A 14,287-nucleotide genomic window follows, 5' to 3' on the forward strand; every position below is an offset into this window, starting at 1 on the left:
TGTAAGAGAGGGAGGGGGTGTAAGAGAGGGCTGAAAGAGAGGGAGGAAGGAAGGAGAGAGACATATAACAGAAGATACAAGGAAGGGAACTTCGTGTAAGAGAGGAAGGGATGATGTAAGGGTATGACTGAGTTGGTGTGTGGGGGTGGTCAGGATAGGTGTAAGGGAGGGATGGGTAAGAGGTCGTGTATGAGGGAGGGAGCAGGACTTGTAAGGGAGGAAGGTGGGTGGAAGGGAGGGAGGGAAGGTGTAAGTGAGGGACAGATGGTGTAAATGAGGGAGGGGGATGATGTAAAGGGGAAGTGTAAGCAGGATGTGAAAGGGAGGAAGGGAGTTGTGAGGAAGTGAGGGAGGGCAGGAGGGCTGCGGTGTAAGGAAGGAAAGGAGGGAGAAGTGTGTATAGATGGGAGGCAAGGATTGTACAGGTGAGTGTGAAGGAAAGAGTATAGGAGACAGAGGAAGTGTAAGGTGGCAGAGGTGTGAAGGAGGGAGGGAGTGTAAGGTAGTGAGTCAGCAGTGTGTACTGTGTGTATAGACAGTGTGTACAGACAGTCACTACTCTGTCAACCTGCGACTCCACTTTCAAGGAACTGTGAACCTGCACTTTAGGGTCCCTTTGTTCGGCAACACATCCCAGGATTAAGGACATCCCAGGACCATTAAGCGTATAAGTCCTGCCCTTCCTGTGATTTTTGCTGAACATCTTAAATCTGTAGTCACCTAGCCTTTGTACCCTCGAGGTTGTTGACTTGCTCGCCGAGTTGGCTTCTTTTTATTCAGACGTTTCGTCACCATGCTAGGTGATATCATCAGTGGAGCCTCCGATAAAGCAATGTTATTCTACTCTGCTTGGAATTTATACTGTCCAGTCAGTTATGGTGAGTCCTGTCATTTCCAGTTTTGATTTGTGCAGGTTTGTATATGGGGTCCAATTCTATATATTTGTTGATTGAAGTATGGGTGGAGAACCATGCCTCCAGGAATTCCCGTGCATGTCTATGTTTGGCTTGGGTTACTTTGTTCCAGTTAAATTGATGGCCTTCATTGTCTGAATGTACCGATATTAAGGAGAGTGCATAGTGCCAATTTGCTGCTAGCTGATGTTCATGTATTCTGATGGCTAGTTTCCTTCCTGTCTGTGCGATGTAATGTTTGTGGCAGTCGTTACATGGTATTTTGTAAACCACATTGGTTCTGCATGTTGTGGGAATGGGGTCTTTAATCCTTCTAAGTGTTTGTCGTAGAGTGGCTGTGGGCTTGTGGGCCACCATGACTCCTAGTGGTCTTAGGAGTCTTGTTGTCATTTTTGATATGTTCTTGATGTAGCACAATGTGGCCAGTGTGTTAGGTTGTACTGTGTCCTCCTGTTGTTGTTTGTTTTGTAGGCATCTGTGGATGAAGTTGCGGGGCTATCCGTTTAAAGCGAAGATCTTGTATAAATCTTCTTCCTCTTTCCTGCATAGTTCTGGAGTGTTGCAGTATGTCCTGGCCCATTTAAATAGTGTCCTAATGCAGCTTTGTTTGTGGACGTTGAAGTGGTTGCTGTGGAAGTTGAGGATTTGATCCATATGGTTTGCTTTTCTGTATACTGAGGTTTGGAACTCCCCATTTGTCAATCGCTCTACTTTAACATCCAGAAACAGAAGCTGATTGTTGTTTTCTTCTTCCCTTGTGAATTTAATCCCTGTGAATATGCTGTTGATGAGGTGGTGGGTCTCTTCTAATTTGTGGCATTTAATAATGACAAACGTGTCATCTACGTGCCGGATCCACAGGTTAGGTTGAATGCGGGGGAGGGTTGTGTGTTGTAGTCTTTGCATGATTGCTTCTGCAATGAGTCCTGAGATGGATGACCCCGTTGGTGTACCGTTGAGCTGTCTGTATATTTGACCATTGAAGACAAAGTGTGTGGTGAGGCAGAGGTCTAGTAATTTAAGTATGTTGTCTTTGCTGATGGAGTTGCTGGTCTGCGTTGCTGTTTCCTCTAGTAATGTGGCCACTGCTTCTTTGGCTAGTGGGATGTCGATTGGTGTGAATAAAGCTGTGATGCCAAAGGATACCATAATCTCATCGTCGCTGACTTTTATGTTCTTGAAGGTATCGAGGAAATTTTGGGTTTAGTGGATAGAATGGGGTAATCCATCGACTAGGTGTTTCAATCTCTGTTGTAGGTCCTTGGCCAGTTTGTGTGACGGTGTGCCTGGTAGGGAAACAATTGGTCTGAGAGGGATATCTGGTTTATGTACTTTAGGCAGTCCATAGAAGCAGGGGGTGTTCGTGACTTCTGGTTTCATTCTCATGAAATTTATCTTGGTTATCTGCCCTGCATTCATTAGTCGCTTCAGTGTCTGGGTCTTCCTATTACCTAGCTGCGGTTTTGGGTCTATCGCCAACTATTGGTAAGTGGTTGTATCTGCAAGGAATATCTGTGCTTTTGTAACGGAGTCTGGTTTGTTCATAATGATGGTCATGCGCCCTTTGTCTGCTGGTAGGATTATGATGTTCTTGTCTTTCTTGAGTTTATCTCGTGCTTCTCTCTCTGCTGTGTTCAGGTTGTCCCCTTTGTTCCTTCTGTGTAGTGGGGGGATTATAGTTTGTCGGTGGCTTGTTGTGTTTCGTCCGTGAGTTTGTTGTCTTTTCATGTATTCTCCAGAGCGGCCATGGAGTCTGTTCTGTTCGTATGTTTGTGGTTATAGTTCAGTCCATGTAATAGGACAGCTTTCTCAGTTTCTGTGAGTTGTCTGTTAGATACATTTCTTATCCATGCATCTGGTTTGTTCTTGTTCTTGTCTTTGTGGTGGATCTTCATCCACAGATGCTTACAAAACAGACAACACCAGGAGGACACAGTACAACCTAACACACTGGCCACACTGCCCTACATCAAGAACATATTGGAACTGGCTCCTAAGACTCCTAAGACCACTAGGAATCATGGTGGCCCACAAGCCCACAGCCACTCTATGACAAATGAACATGGTTTACAAAATACCATACAACGACTGCCACAAACATTACATTGGACAGACAGGAAGGAAACTAGCCATCAGAATACATGAATATCAGCTAGCAGCAAAATGGCATGACACACTCTCCTTAATATCGGTACATTCAGACAATGTAGGCCATCAATTTAACTGGAACAAAGTAACCATAGTAGCCCAAGCCAAACATTGACATCCATGGGAATTCCTGGAGGCATGGTTCTCCACCCATATTTCAATCAACGAACATGTAGAATTGGGTCCCGTATACAAACCCATACAGATCAAAACCAGCAATGACAGGACTCACCATAACGGATGGGACAGTATAAATTCCAAGCGGAGTAGAATAACATCGCTTCGTTGGAGGGTCCACCGATGATGTCACCTAGCATGGTGATGAAATGTCTCAACAAAAACAAGCAGCTTGGCGAGCAAGTCAACAACCTCATCCACAACCCAAGCTATGGGGCAGCATGGTGCTCAGTGGTTAGCACTACTGCCTCACAGCACCAGGGACCCAGGTTCAATTCCACCCTCAGGCAACTGTCTGTGTGGAGTTTGCACATTCTCCCCATGTCTGTGTGGGTTTCCTCCAGGTGCTCAGGTTTGCTCCCACAGTCCAAAGATATGCAGGTTAGGTGGATTGCCCATAGTGTTCAGGGATGTGTGGGTTATAGGGGGATGGGTCTGGGTGGGATGGTCTGAGGGTCAGCATGGACTTATTGGGCCAAAGGGCCTGTTTCCACACTGTAGGGATTCTATGATTCTACAGATCTTTGCCAAAACATTGTACCCTTAGTTTATATAATCCCTTTTTCTTTGCCTATTTATCCAAACCTGTTATAATCATATTCACTTCTATCAGATCTTTCCTCAATATCCTTTGCTCTAAGGAAAGCAAGCCCAGCTTTTCCAATCAAATCTTGTGGCTAAAATTCCTTAATCCCTTTAACTGGTCTTCTAATGGCTTCTTCAAATTACCAAGAACCTTTTTAAAGTGTGGTGAGCTAATCGGGATACAATGCTCTCATTGTTCAAAAGATTTTTTTTTTAAATTTTAATAATTAATAAGTTGTCAATGGGGCTTCAATCCCTTTTAAGCTCAATCTTGGGATGTGGGCATCATTAGCTAGGCCAACATTTATTGTCTATTTCTAATTGCTATGTTCCTAGAGAGATGGTAAAATGCAGCCCATTGACTGTAAACATTCTCACCAACAATGTCAGGCTGAGCAATTAACTGGATTTAACCTTCCATTTCTGTTCAAGAGTGGAACATGAGCAATTCAACAGTCACCTGTCACCACTCTGATGTGGAACGAGAATTTCCATTTTGCCTTTCTTCAAATAATGGAGGAAGCTTCTCATCCCAACATCTGGCCTTTCTAATTTGAAGATTGCTAACTTTTTTAGTGCAAGCCCTCTGTAATTTCATTCTATTCTGTATCACTACTGCCTCCTCCTCTACTGATACATCAGAATCACTCTCTTCTCAAGTAAAATGTTGTAGTGTTCTCATTTAGTATCTCAGCCATGCCCTCAGTCTCCACATAACACTCTTTACTTTGTTCCCACCCTTTCCCATAATTGCCCTTTTACTATTTATAGATATTTTATAAGTAACCTGTTCAGAGATGTTACTACACATCTGTGGAACAGGTGGAACTTGAACCTGGGCCTTCTGGCTCAGAGGTAAGGACACTATAACTGTACCACAAGAGCCTCTTCTTTTACTATTTATACACTTACCAAAAGCTACTTAATTAGGTTACCCACTCATCTAATCTCATGTGCTCTCTTTACTCCTGTTCTGGACCTTCTCCATGCTTTCCATCTAGGACAGGGATAATGAAGAAAAAGAAACTAAAGTTGACATGAAAAGTAAATTTTATTAAACATGTTTACATAACATGAGTCTGAAGTTCATTTAAAAGCACAGGGGAATGTTCAGACAACTGCTGCAGTTAGGAAAGTACTTTCCAATCAGCTGCTTTTGGCCACAGTAAAGGGACTAGAACCTTGTGAATCCGTGGTTTAATTCCTCCTGCTCAGCAGGTCAGGCAGTAATCAAACTTAAAGATCCTGTAGGACAATAGATTAATTCAAGAGCTGGCCAATTTAAATAAGACAATTCACTCTGTGCAGGCAGAACACCTAGAAGTCAATTTTCTGTGTATACACAATGCTTCTAATGTATGTAAAAGCCCCACATGTAAGAAGTTACACGAAAATCAATAGGGTTCTTTTCCTGTTCTACATCAGCAGTTAATCTCCAGGGGGTACAAAAAATGTTTTCAATACACATTCATCACCAGACCTGAGCCTAGTTCATATCAGCAAAAATGTTGTTAACATAAATTAATGGCTTTGATTTCTTAGTTATTTCTTTATATTAATAACAAGCAAACTGTACAAGTACATGCAACATACAAGCTGGCCTATGTGGAACTAACACACATTAATTAACATCTGTGTTGTTCTTCCCCCTACAAAACATGCATGCACCAACTGAACAGTTCCAGAATCATGCTGCTTCACATTAGTGATCTAAAAATCAAAATGGCCTGTGACAGCAGGAGCAGGGGAGGAGGAGAGAGGAATTAGAATCACTACCTGCATTGACATCAATACACACGGGTTTTCAGGCCAATGGTATTCAAGGAAAGAAATGATTTTTTTTAAAAAAAAGCAAATTGAAAGTTTGCTTTTCTTTCAAAAAAATAATACATCTTACTGTAAAAAAACAAGCACTGTGCTTGCAGTAATTTTGAAATAATGTAAACGAAAGTCAGTTTAAAAAACACCACGTGTGCAGGAAATATCAACTGTAATTTCCAGCGATCATCAAACAACTTGCATCATGCTCTGTCTGGGGCAAATCAGAGTGCCATGTGACACATGAAGAAGAAAAATCCCAGGTACAGCTCAAACAGTTTATCCATTATTGGTAAACACTTTGGGAAGTCAAATTTACAATTTTATACAGAAGTTATCTCAATGGTTTGTAATTGTAGGAAAAGAATTGCATTACAAGGAACATCTTAGTGCTACAATCTCTGCAGAGTATCAAGACTGAAGCTACTTTGAACAGTCCCCAGCCCGACTGCAGGTTCAAACTTCTTTTCATGCAAGACATCAGAAAACATGAAAAATAGTAATTCAAAATGCAAACATGAGCCTGTTTTACAAAACCCCAAAAAATGGCAAATTGTGTGGCAAATGGGAAATAACACTTGAGAGCTTTTCCTTGGAGATATGATGGGCACTGCTTAAATCTGAACCTCAACATTTTTGAGGTTTTTTTCTGTATCTAACTCACAATAAGTTTGGTAGTGTTAACTGGGAGCCAGTAATGTTGAAACACTGGCATCTTCTGCACTAAAGTCTGTAGCTGTTGAACACCCTTTGGTGAGGCTCTCAAAGATACGCGCACCATTTAATAGAAGGTCTCTGTCAGTATCAGGGTGGGGTGTATGGTTGGGAGCGGGGAGGGGAACATTTGCAGAAGTTTAGCTAGCTTCCATTACAACAGATAGCAGGTGGAAGAAATGTGTGCAGGGAATCAAAATGTAATATCTGTAAGGTAGCAGTATTTATAGTTTCTACAGAACCGTGAATAAACAACTCAATTTTTTTCTGAGTCTGATACTTCTCCAGTTTGTTGTTACATACTCAAAATATTGAACTTTTTTAAAGTCAGATCTCTGATCTCATTCATTTAGTCTCTAACGCAAACTCAGGGTGACTGATCTATCAGTTTCCAGTTAGCATTTAATGTAGTGCGTGTTTGCCAATTCATGCCAGCATACATACATAAATACATACACATATATCTATGTACTTTGTTTTAGGATTTATGAAGCCCTATTATTTTTTTGAACCAGTACTATTGATAAAACAAGTGTGATTGTCTGGCTCCAGCAGTGATTTTGATCATATTTGTGGTTAGCTTCAGCCTTTTTGTCCTGTTGGTGACCTCCCAGTAGTTCATTATGACCTTATACAGGGGGGTCCAGTTGAACTCTCAAGAGATGATTGGGAAGCTCTGCGAGTAAGGGGAGTCAAGGTGGGCTCCACCAATGAAGATGTTGGAAACAGTTTGTACCAGCCAATCACCATGCTGGATAGATCAAGCTCTTCCAGTAGAATCTGTACCACTCCCATAAAACATTTGTGGTCCATTCTGCCATAATCTCCCCAGACTATCACCTGTAAAACAGGGAGATACAAGTCAGGAGATTCTAACATGTACTGTGCATGTACTCAAATAACAGTGATACACAAATTTCTAGGGATCATGTAGTCAGACACCTATTTTTAGTTTGGTGTGCATGATCACCATTAAAACAACCTCAAGTACGCCAGTGATTCGAGTAACAAGATGGCCTTTAAACAGTTTAATTTAGTGCTCGTGATCATTGAGTGGTTACCACCAATGCAATTTTGGACTGGAGATAAAGCATGGTCCAAAAGCAGTTTTACAGAAGTCTTTCTCTTATACAACCCATTCCAATTACAAACACTGTAGGGATTGTATGATATCCCATGAAACAGAAAACAAGAATGAAAAACAAAGAAAGGAGCAAAGGATAAAATAGGAAACTACAGGCCAGTCAGTCTAATATCGGTGGTGGGGAAATTATTGGAAACAATTCTGATTGGCAGAATTAATCTGCATTTGGAAAGGCAGGGATTATTCAAGAATAGTCAGCATGGTTTTGTTAAAGAGAGGTCACAACCAATTTTTCAAAGCAGTGATCAACAATCAGGTATAACTGAGGGCAATGCTTTTTGATATAATCTACTTGGACTTCAGCAAGACTTTTGACAAGGTCCCATGTCAGTGACTGATAACAAAGATAAGAGTCAAAGGGATATGAGGAAGTTTGGCAATTTGGACCCACAATTGGCTTAAAAGGCAGGAAGCAGAGGGTGATGGTTGAGGGATGCTTTTCCAAATGTTCACTGGGGTCCCAGTGGGATCCTTGCTATTTATGATATATATAAATGATTTAGAATTGAATGGTTGATCAGCAATTTTGCCAATGATACAAAAATTAGTGGGGTGGTAAGTAGTGAGGAGGATAGCCTTAGATTACAAGAGAATATACATGGGCTGATCACTGGCAAATGGAATACAATCTGAATAAATTTGAGGTGATGCAGTTGGACAGGATAAACAAAGCAAAGGAATACATGATGAACAGTAAGGTTCTAAGAAACACTGAGAATCAGAGATACTTTGGTGTGCATGTACTTCGATCCCTTAAGTTATCGGGACACGTGGATAAAATGGCATATGGGGACAGTTGCTTTTATTAGCTGAAACATAGAGTTTCAGAGCAGGGAGATTATGTTGAAATTGTATAAAATCTTAGTTAGGCCACAGCTAGAATACTGTGTGGAGTTCTGGAATCCATATTTTAGGAGGATGTGATAGCACTGGAGAGGGTGCAGAGGAGTTTACCAAGATATTGCCTGAGCGGTAGAGTAACAAACTGGGGTTCTTTTCCTTAATGCAGGAGGGATTGAGACGGGACCTAATTGAGATGCTTGAAATTATGAGAGGAATAGATAGGGTAGACAGAAAGAAAGTTTTCCCCTTGATGGAGGGAATTAATGATTGGAGATCAGAGATTTAAGATAAGGACAGAAGTGTAGAGGGGGTGTGAGGAAAAGCTTTTCACCCAGAGGGTGGTGAGAATCTGGAAGTCATGCCTATAAGGGTGGTAGAGTGAGAAACCTTCATAACATTTAAGAAGTATCTAGATGTGCACCTGCAATGCCAAGGCATATTATGCCAAAAGATGGCAAATGGGATTAGAATAGCTTGGTGCTTGCTGTTGATCTGTGTAGATAGTAAGGTTGGAGGGTCTTTTCTGTGCTCATAGATCACAGAATCCCTACAGTGCAAAATCAGGCTATTTGGCCCAACAAGTCTACACTGCCCCTCTGAAGAGCATCCAACCCAGACCCATTCCCCTAATTTCCTATGTCTAACCCACCTAACCTAAACATCCCTGGGCTCTATGGGCAATTTAGCATGGCCAATCCACCTACCCTGCACATCTCTGGACTGTGGGAGGAAACCCATGCAGACACAGGGAGAATATGTAAATTCCACACAGACAGTTGCCTGAGGCTGGAATCGAACCCAGGTCCTTGGTGCTGTGAGGCAGCACTGCTAACCACTGAGCCATCATGTTGTAGGTCTCCATTGACTCTATCACTCTATGACATTTCAGTTAAACTTCTGACTTTGATTACTTTGTGCAGTCAGAGAATTATCTGTAGATTTGAGACTTATTGCAGGAATTGAGCAGAATATGGCAGGGAGTGCAGCTTTGCTGGAAGTAATATTAAACCAAAGCTCAGACAGCTGTTCCAGTAAAACCTAAACACAAAACTGTTCTGATGAAGGGTCTAGGCCCGAAACGTCAGCCTCTCTGCTCCTATGATGCTGCTTGGCCTGCTGTGTTCATCCAGCCCTGCACCTTGTTGTCTCGGATTCTCCAGCATCTGCAGTTCCTACTATCACTGTTTGCTTATTTCCTTTTTTATCAGGCAGTGTTGTATTCTAGCTGTTTTTCATACCCTCAAAACCAACTGTGTACACCTCTTAAATAGTTCTTTCTTTTTGTGAAAAGAACTTTGATGTGCCCTCACAGATATATGCAATATAATAGTTTCTTTAAGACCTCAGCAATGAATTCCGTACATAATAAAAATGATAAGAGGTGCACCAAGATTTAAGCAATGTACCCAATTATGAGTTTCATCTTATGTTGGCATATTTTTACATCAGATTTGCTACCGCAGTCAGGAATAGTGATTGGGCAATTGCTCCACAATACTACACCATCAAAGGGCAGCATGGTGGCTCAGTGGTTAGCACTACTGCCTCACAGCACCAGGGACCCAGGTTTGATTCCACCCTCAGGCAACTGTCTGTGTGGAGTTTGCACATTCTCCCTGTGTCTGCGTGGGTTTCCTCCCACAGTCCAAAGATGTGCAGGCTAGGTGGATTGGCCATGCTAAATTGTCCATAGTGTTCAGGGATTTGTGGGTTATAGGGGGATGGGACTGGGTGGAATGTTCTGAGGGTCAGTGTGGACTTGTTGTGCCGTAGGGCCTACTTCCACAGTGTAGGGATTCTATGATTCAATGTTGTGAAACTTGAATGATTTTATCAAATCCCACACCCCATGAATGGATTTGTAAGATACTGAGGTTGCTCTTTGAGCCATGTTTTCAAAAAGATCTACCTGGCTATGGAGAAATGATCGGTGATCTGTTAAATACAACAGATTTCTCAATCACACAGGTCCTTATAGTGTTTGAAACCATCCCGAAGGGTTCTTTCTGATCACAAATCCAAAATAGTGTAGGATCAAGCAAAACTCCCCAACATCTGACATACTGGGCAAGACTTTTCCAATATCTAAAATAGTGGGCAAAACCCTGGACTGGATTTGCAGCGAGCCCTATAATAGCAAAGACATAACATGGAGGTTTCAATTGTAACAGGTACATTCAAGAGTGTTAAAGGAGGTGGCTATTAGACATAATGGATACATTGGCAGTTAATGTTCAAAATTTTACAGATTCTGGAAAGGTTCCTGCTGACTGGAAAGTAGCAAGTGTAATCTCATTGTGTTTACAAAGGGAGGGAGTAGGAGAATGGAAAATAATAGACTTGTTTGGTGAATAGCGCATTGGATGATTATTTGGATAGAAAAAGTGTGCAAAGATATGAGGAAAAAGTGGGAGATTGGCACTACTTCATGATGCTTGTTTGAACAGCTGCTGCAGGGGCAAGATGCTAAATGGTTTCCTTCTGCCGTAAAAATTCTGTGATTCTGTTAGCTTGATGTTAGTAATAGGAAAAATGTTGGGTTATCTTACAAAGAATGTGATAACTGGAAATTTAGAAAATAATGGCAAAATTGGGAAGAGTCAGAATAAATTATGAGAAGGAAATCATGTCTGACAAGCCTTTGGGGTTTTTTGAGCATGTTACTTATAGACTACATAAAAAAGTATGTGATAAATTTGAATTATCAAATCACTTTTGATAGGATCCCACACAGAAGGTTAATAACAACATTGGAGTGCTTGGGATTGGAGGTAACGTACTGGTATGGATTGAGAAGTGGTTAACAGACAGAAAGCAGAGATGGGATAAAATCATTATTCACAATCACTTGGATGTGGGGACCAATTATAATATGTATAAATTTGCTGATAACACAAAAATGGAGGGAATCTAAGTTGTGAGGACACAGGATGCTTCAAGAGCACTTAGGCAGTTTAATGAGTGGATCAGACGCTGGCAGGTGGAATACAATGTGAACAAGTGTAAAGTTATCCTCTTGGGCAGAGAAGACAGAATATTTCTGAAAAGTGGACAGGTTAGTACTTATTGGTGACAAAAGGACCTGGTTTCCCTGTCCGTGAATCATTGAAAGTTAGCATGCATAATCTATAAGGAGGGTAATAGTACATTGGCTCTCATTTCAAGGGGATCCGGGTTTAGGAGTAAAGATGTCTTGCTACACTAGTAGGGAGTCTGTTGAGGGAGAGTTTTGATCACCTCTTCTAAGGAAGGATATACTTGCCATAAAGGGAGTGCAATGATTCATCCCAGAGATGGCAGAATTGTCTAATTGAGGAATTAGGATTGTGGAACATGAGACTGGATTCCCTAGAATGACATTGTTCCTCAGTGGTTAGCACTGTTGCCTCACAGCACCAGGGACTCACAATTGATTCCAGCACTGGGTGACCGTCTGTGTAGAACTTGTATGCTTTTCCACAAGAACTGTGGATGCTGTAAATCAGGAACAAAAACAAAGTTGCTGGAAAAGCTCAGCAGGTCTGGCAGCATCTGTGGAGGAGAAAACAGAGAAAACAGAACTCTGAGGAAGGGTCACCGGACCCGAAACGTTAACTCTGTTTTCTCTTCCACAGATGCTGCCAGACCTGCTGAGCTTTTCCAGCAACTTTGTTTTTGTATGTTTTTCCTGTGTCTGTGTGCATTTATGTTGGGTCCTCCAGTTTCCTCCCACAGTCCAAAGATGTGCAGGTTAGATGGATTGCCATGCTAAATTGCCCTGTAGTGCCCAGTGATATGTAGATGGATTAGCCATGGTAAGATGCAGGGTTATGGGGATAGGGTGGACTTTGCGCTTTGGAGAGTCAGTGCAGACACATGGGCCAAATGATCTTTATCTGCACTGAAGGAACTCTATGATTTTATGAGTGTAGCAGAACACATTGAAATCTAATTGGAATTTACAATTTCTAACAGGGCATTTCAGGGTAGTTTCCATTGGTTGGTGACATTAGAACCAGGGGATATTACCTCAAAATAAGGGGCAGGTCATTTAAAACTCGGACGAGGAAAATTTTTTTCACTCAGATGGTGATGAATCTTTGGAGTTATCTATTCCAGAGGACTGTGGTAGCTCAATCAATGAGTGTGATTAAATCAAGAAATTGACAGATTGCAGGAGACTATTGATCTCAAGGGATATGAAGATTTTTGGGGAAAGTGGCAGTTAAATGATCAGCCATAATCTAATTGAATGGTGGATCAGTTTTAATGGGTTGAATGGTCTACATCTGAATTGCTGTAACTTAAACAACTAATATTCCAGTGTTCCTCCTGAGGTTTTGCAGCCTCACAGTTTACATTCCCTCCCACATGCATTGCATTGGTTCTTCATTGCCAGGTTGTCTTTGTTGGTTTAGAAAAAGGGGCCACCTTGTGGCTCAGTGGTAGTGACCCTGTCCCTGGACTGACAGTACCAGGTATAAGTCCCATCTACTCCAGAGGTGTGTAATAATATCTGTGAACAGGTTGATTAGAAAAATAGGTTAATTTTTTTTAATAGGCCCAGTCTGAAGAAAGAAAAAGAAAAAAAAAACAGTTTGGGATCATTCCATTATTTGGGAAGCTCTTGTGGTGCAGTAGTAGAGTCTCTACACCTGGACCAGAAAGCCTGGGTTCAAGTCCCACCTGCTCCAGAGGTGTGGAATAATGTCTCTGGACAGGTTCATTAGAAAAATCAGTTAAATAAAAATGGTAGTCTGAAATTCAAAGACTGGAGGCAAAGACTCATACAAAGTTTCTTATTCAACTAACTGTAGTCAGTCCTCAGTATGGTTCTTGAAGTAACTCCACCAATAACATCTCATCACCATGTCACTCTTTATTTATACGTGGAGAGTCCTTGACACTGATCCAGCTCCCTCAGAGTCAGTTCTCAGAGTGAACAGGATATCTGTATTATCTGTCAGCCAGGGCTTCCTGATTAGACCAGGTTAACAGCCCCAATCAGGGAACTCATACACTATGAGGTCCACCTGGCTGACTTTGTTACAATCATTACATCACTCCCACTCTGAGTCCGAGGACATAGGCCAGTTCTTTTTTTCTTGTAGCTCCTGCTGGGGTATTTCAGCACTGGGTCAGGTTCCTCCAACACTGTCTCTGATACAAGTCGTATGTAACACACAGTAGCTGGCCTCTTGCAGCTGGAGAATCTCAGAAGAAATTTATTCTCCTCTTCAGGCAGCAAAGGCATTGAGGTAGTGGCATCCACTGTGTCCAACTCAGATTCCAAGAGATCTTCAGCACTTGATGGAAAGGGAGAATCCATGAGTTCCAGAATAGTTGGAAATGCTCTCAAAGAGCTGGGAATATTTTGCTCCCACACCGTTTGTGAGTTGGCAACCTTCATATTCGTCCACGTACTTGTTCAGGACCATTGCATCTACCTAAACTTTATAATCACTGGACTTTACTTTGCGTTGACCATGCATCTTATCCAAGGCCAGCCCTTGTTTCCTACACCAACTTCATCCCCGAAGTAAACTGTCCCTCTCGCTTAGCTGAGTCTTGTGTCCGGCCTTGGCATTCCAAATGCCTTTTCACACTACACTGCTCCCCCCATCAACCCCCAGGTCCAGGAAGATCAGGTTTACCCTGGTGCAGAGGGTTCTCCCCATTAGCAACTCTGCTGGAGTCATCTCTGCAGTTGCATGAGGGGTGGTCCTATAATCAAATAGGAACCTGGCTAGTTTGGTATCTACTGAAGCTGTAGGCTGTTTCTTTAAGCCTGCCTTCAAAGTTTGGTCTGGTCTTTCAGCCAAACCGTTGGATACCATTCAACTTTAGGAAATATTCAAATTCCCTGCTGATAATGGTCCATTATTTGTGACTAAAAGACGCACACACTTTTTCTATCGCATCCCCTTGTTTGACAAATGAACTGTAATGCATGTCCGAGACAACA

General features: G+C 41.9%; 1 protein-coding gene across 1 annotated transcript in view; it reads right to left on the reverse strand.

The window, feature by feature from the left end:
* Positions 1-4,856: 4,856 nt before the first annotated feature.
* LOC109919852 (regulating synaptic membrane exocytosis protein 1-like) overlaps positions 4,857-14,287 on the reverse strand; it is a 424,455-nt gene continuing 415,024 nt past the window's right edge. The window contains exon 27 of the mRNA XM_048597070.1: positions 4,857-7,249. Within this exon, the coding sequence (XP_048453027.1) occupies positions 6,978-7,249 (272 nt within the window). The 3' untranslated portion in view covers positions 4,857-6,977. The remainder of the gene's footprint in view (positions 7,250-14,287) is intronic.

Source organism: Rhincodon typus, chromosome 5 (assembly GCF_021869965.1).
Source record: "Rhincodon typus isolate 14 chromosome 5, sRhiTyp1.1, whole genome shotgun sequence".
NCBI classification, from domain to species: domain Eukaryota; kingdom Metazoa; phylum Chordata; class Chondrichthyes; order Orectolobiformes; family Rhincodontidae; genus Rhincodon; species Rhincodon typus.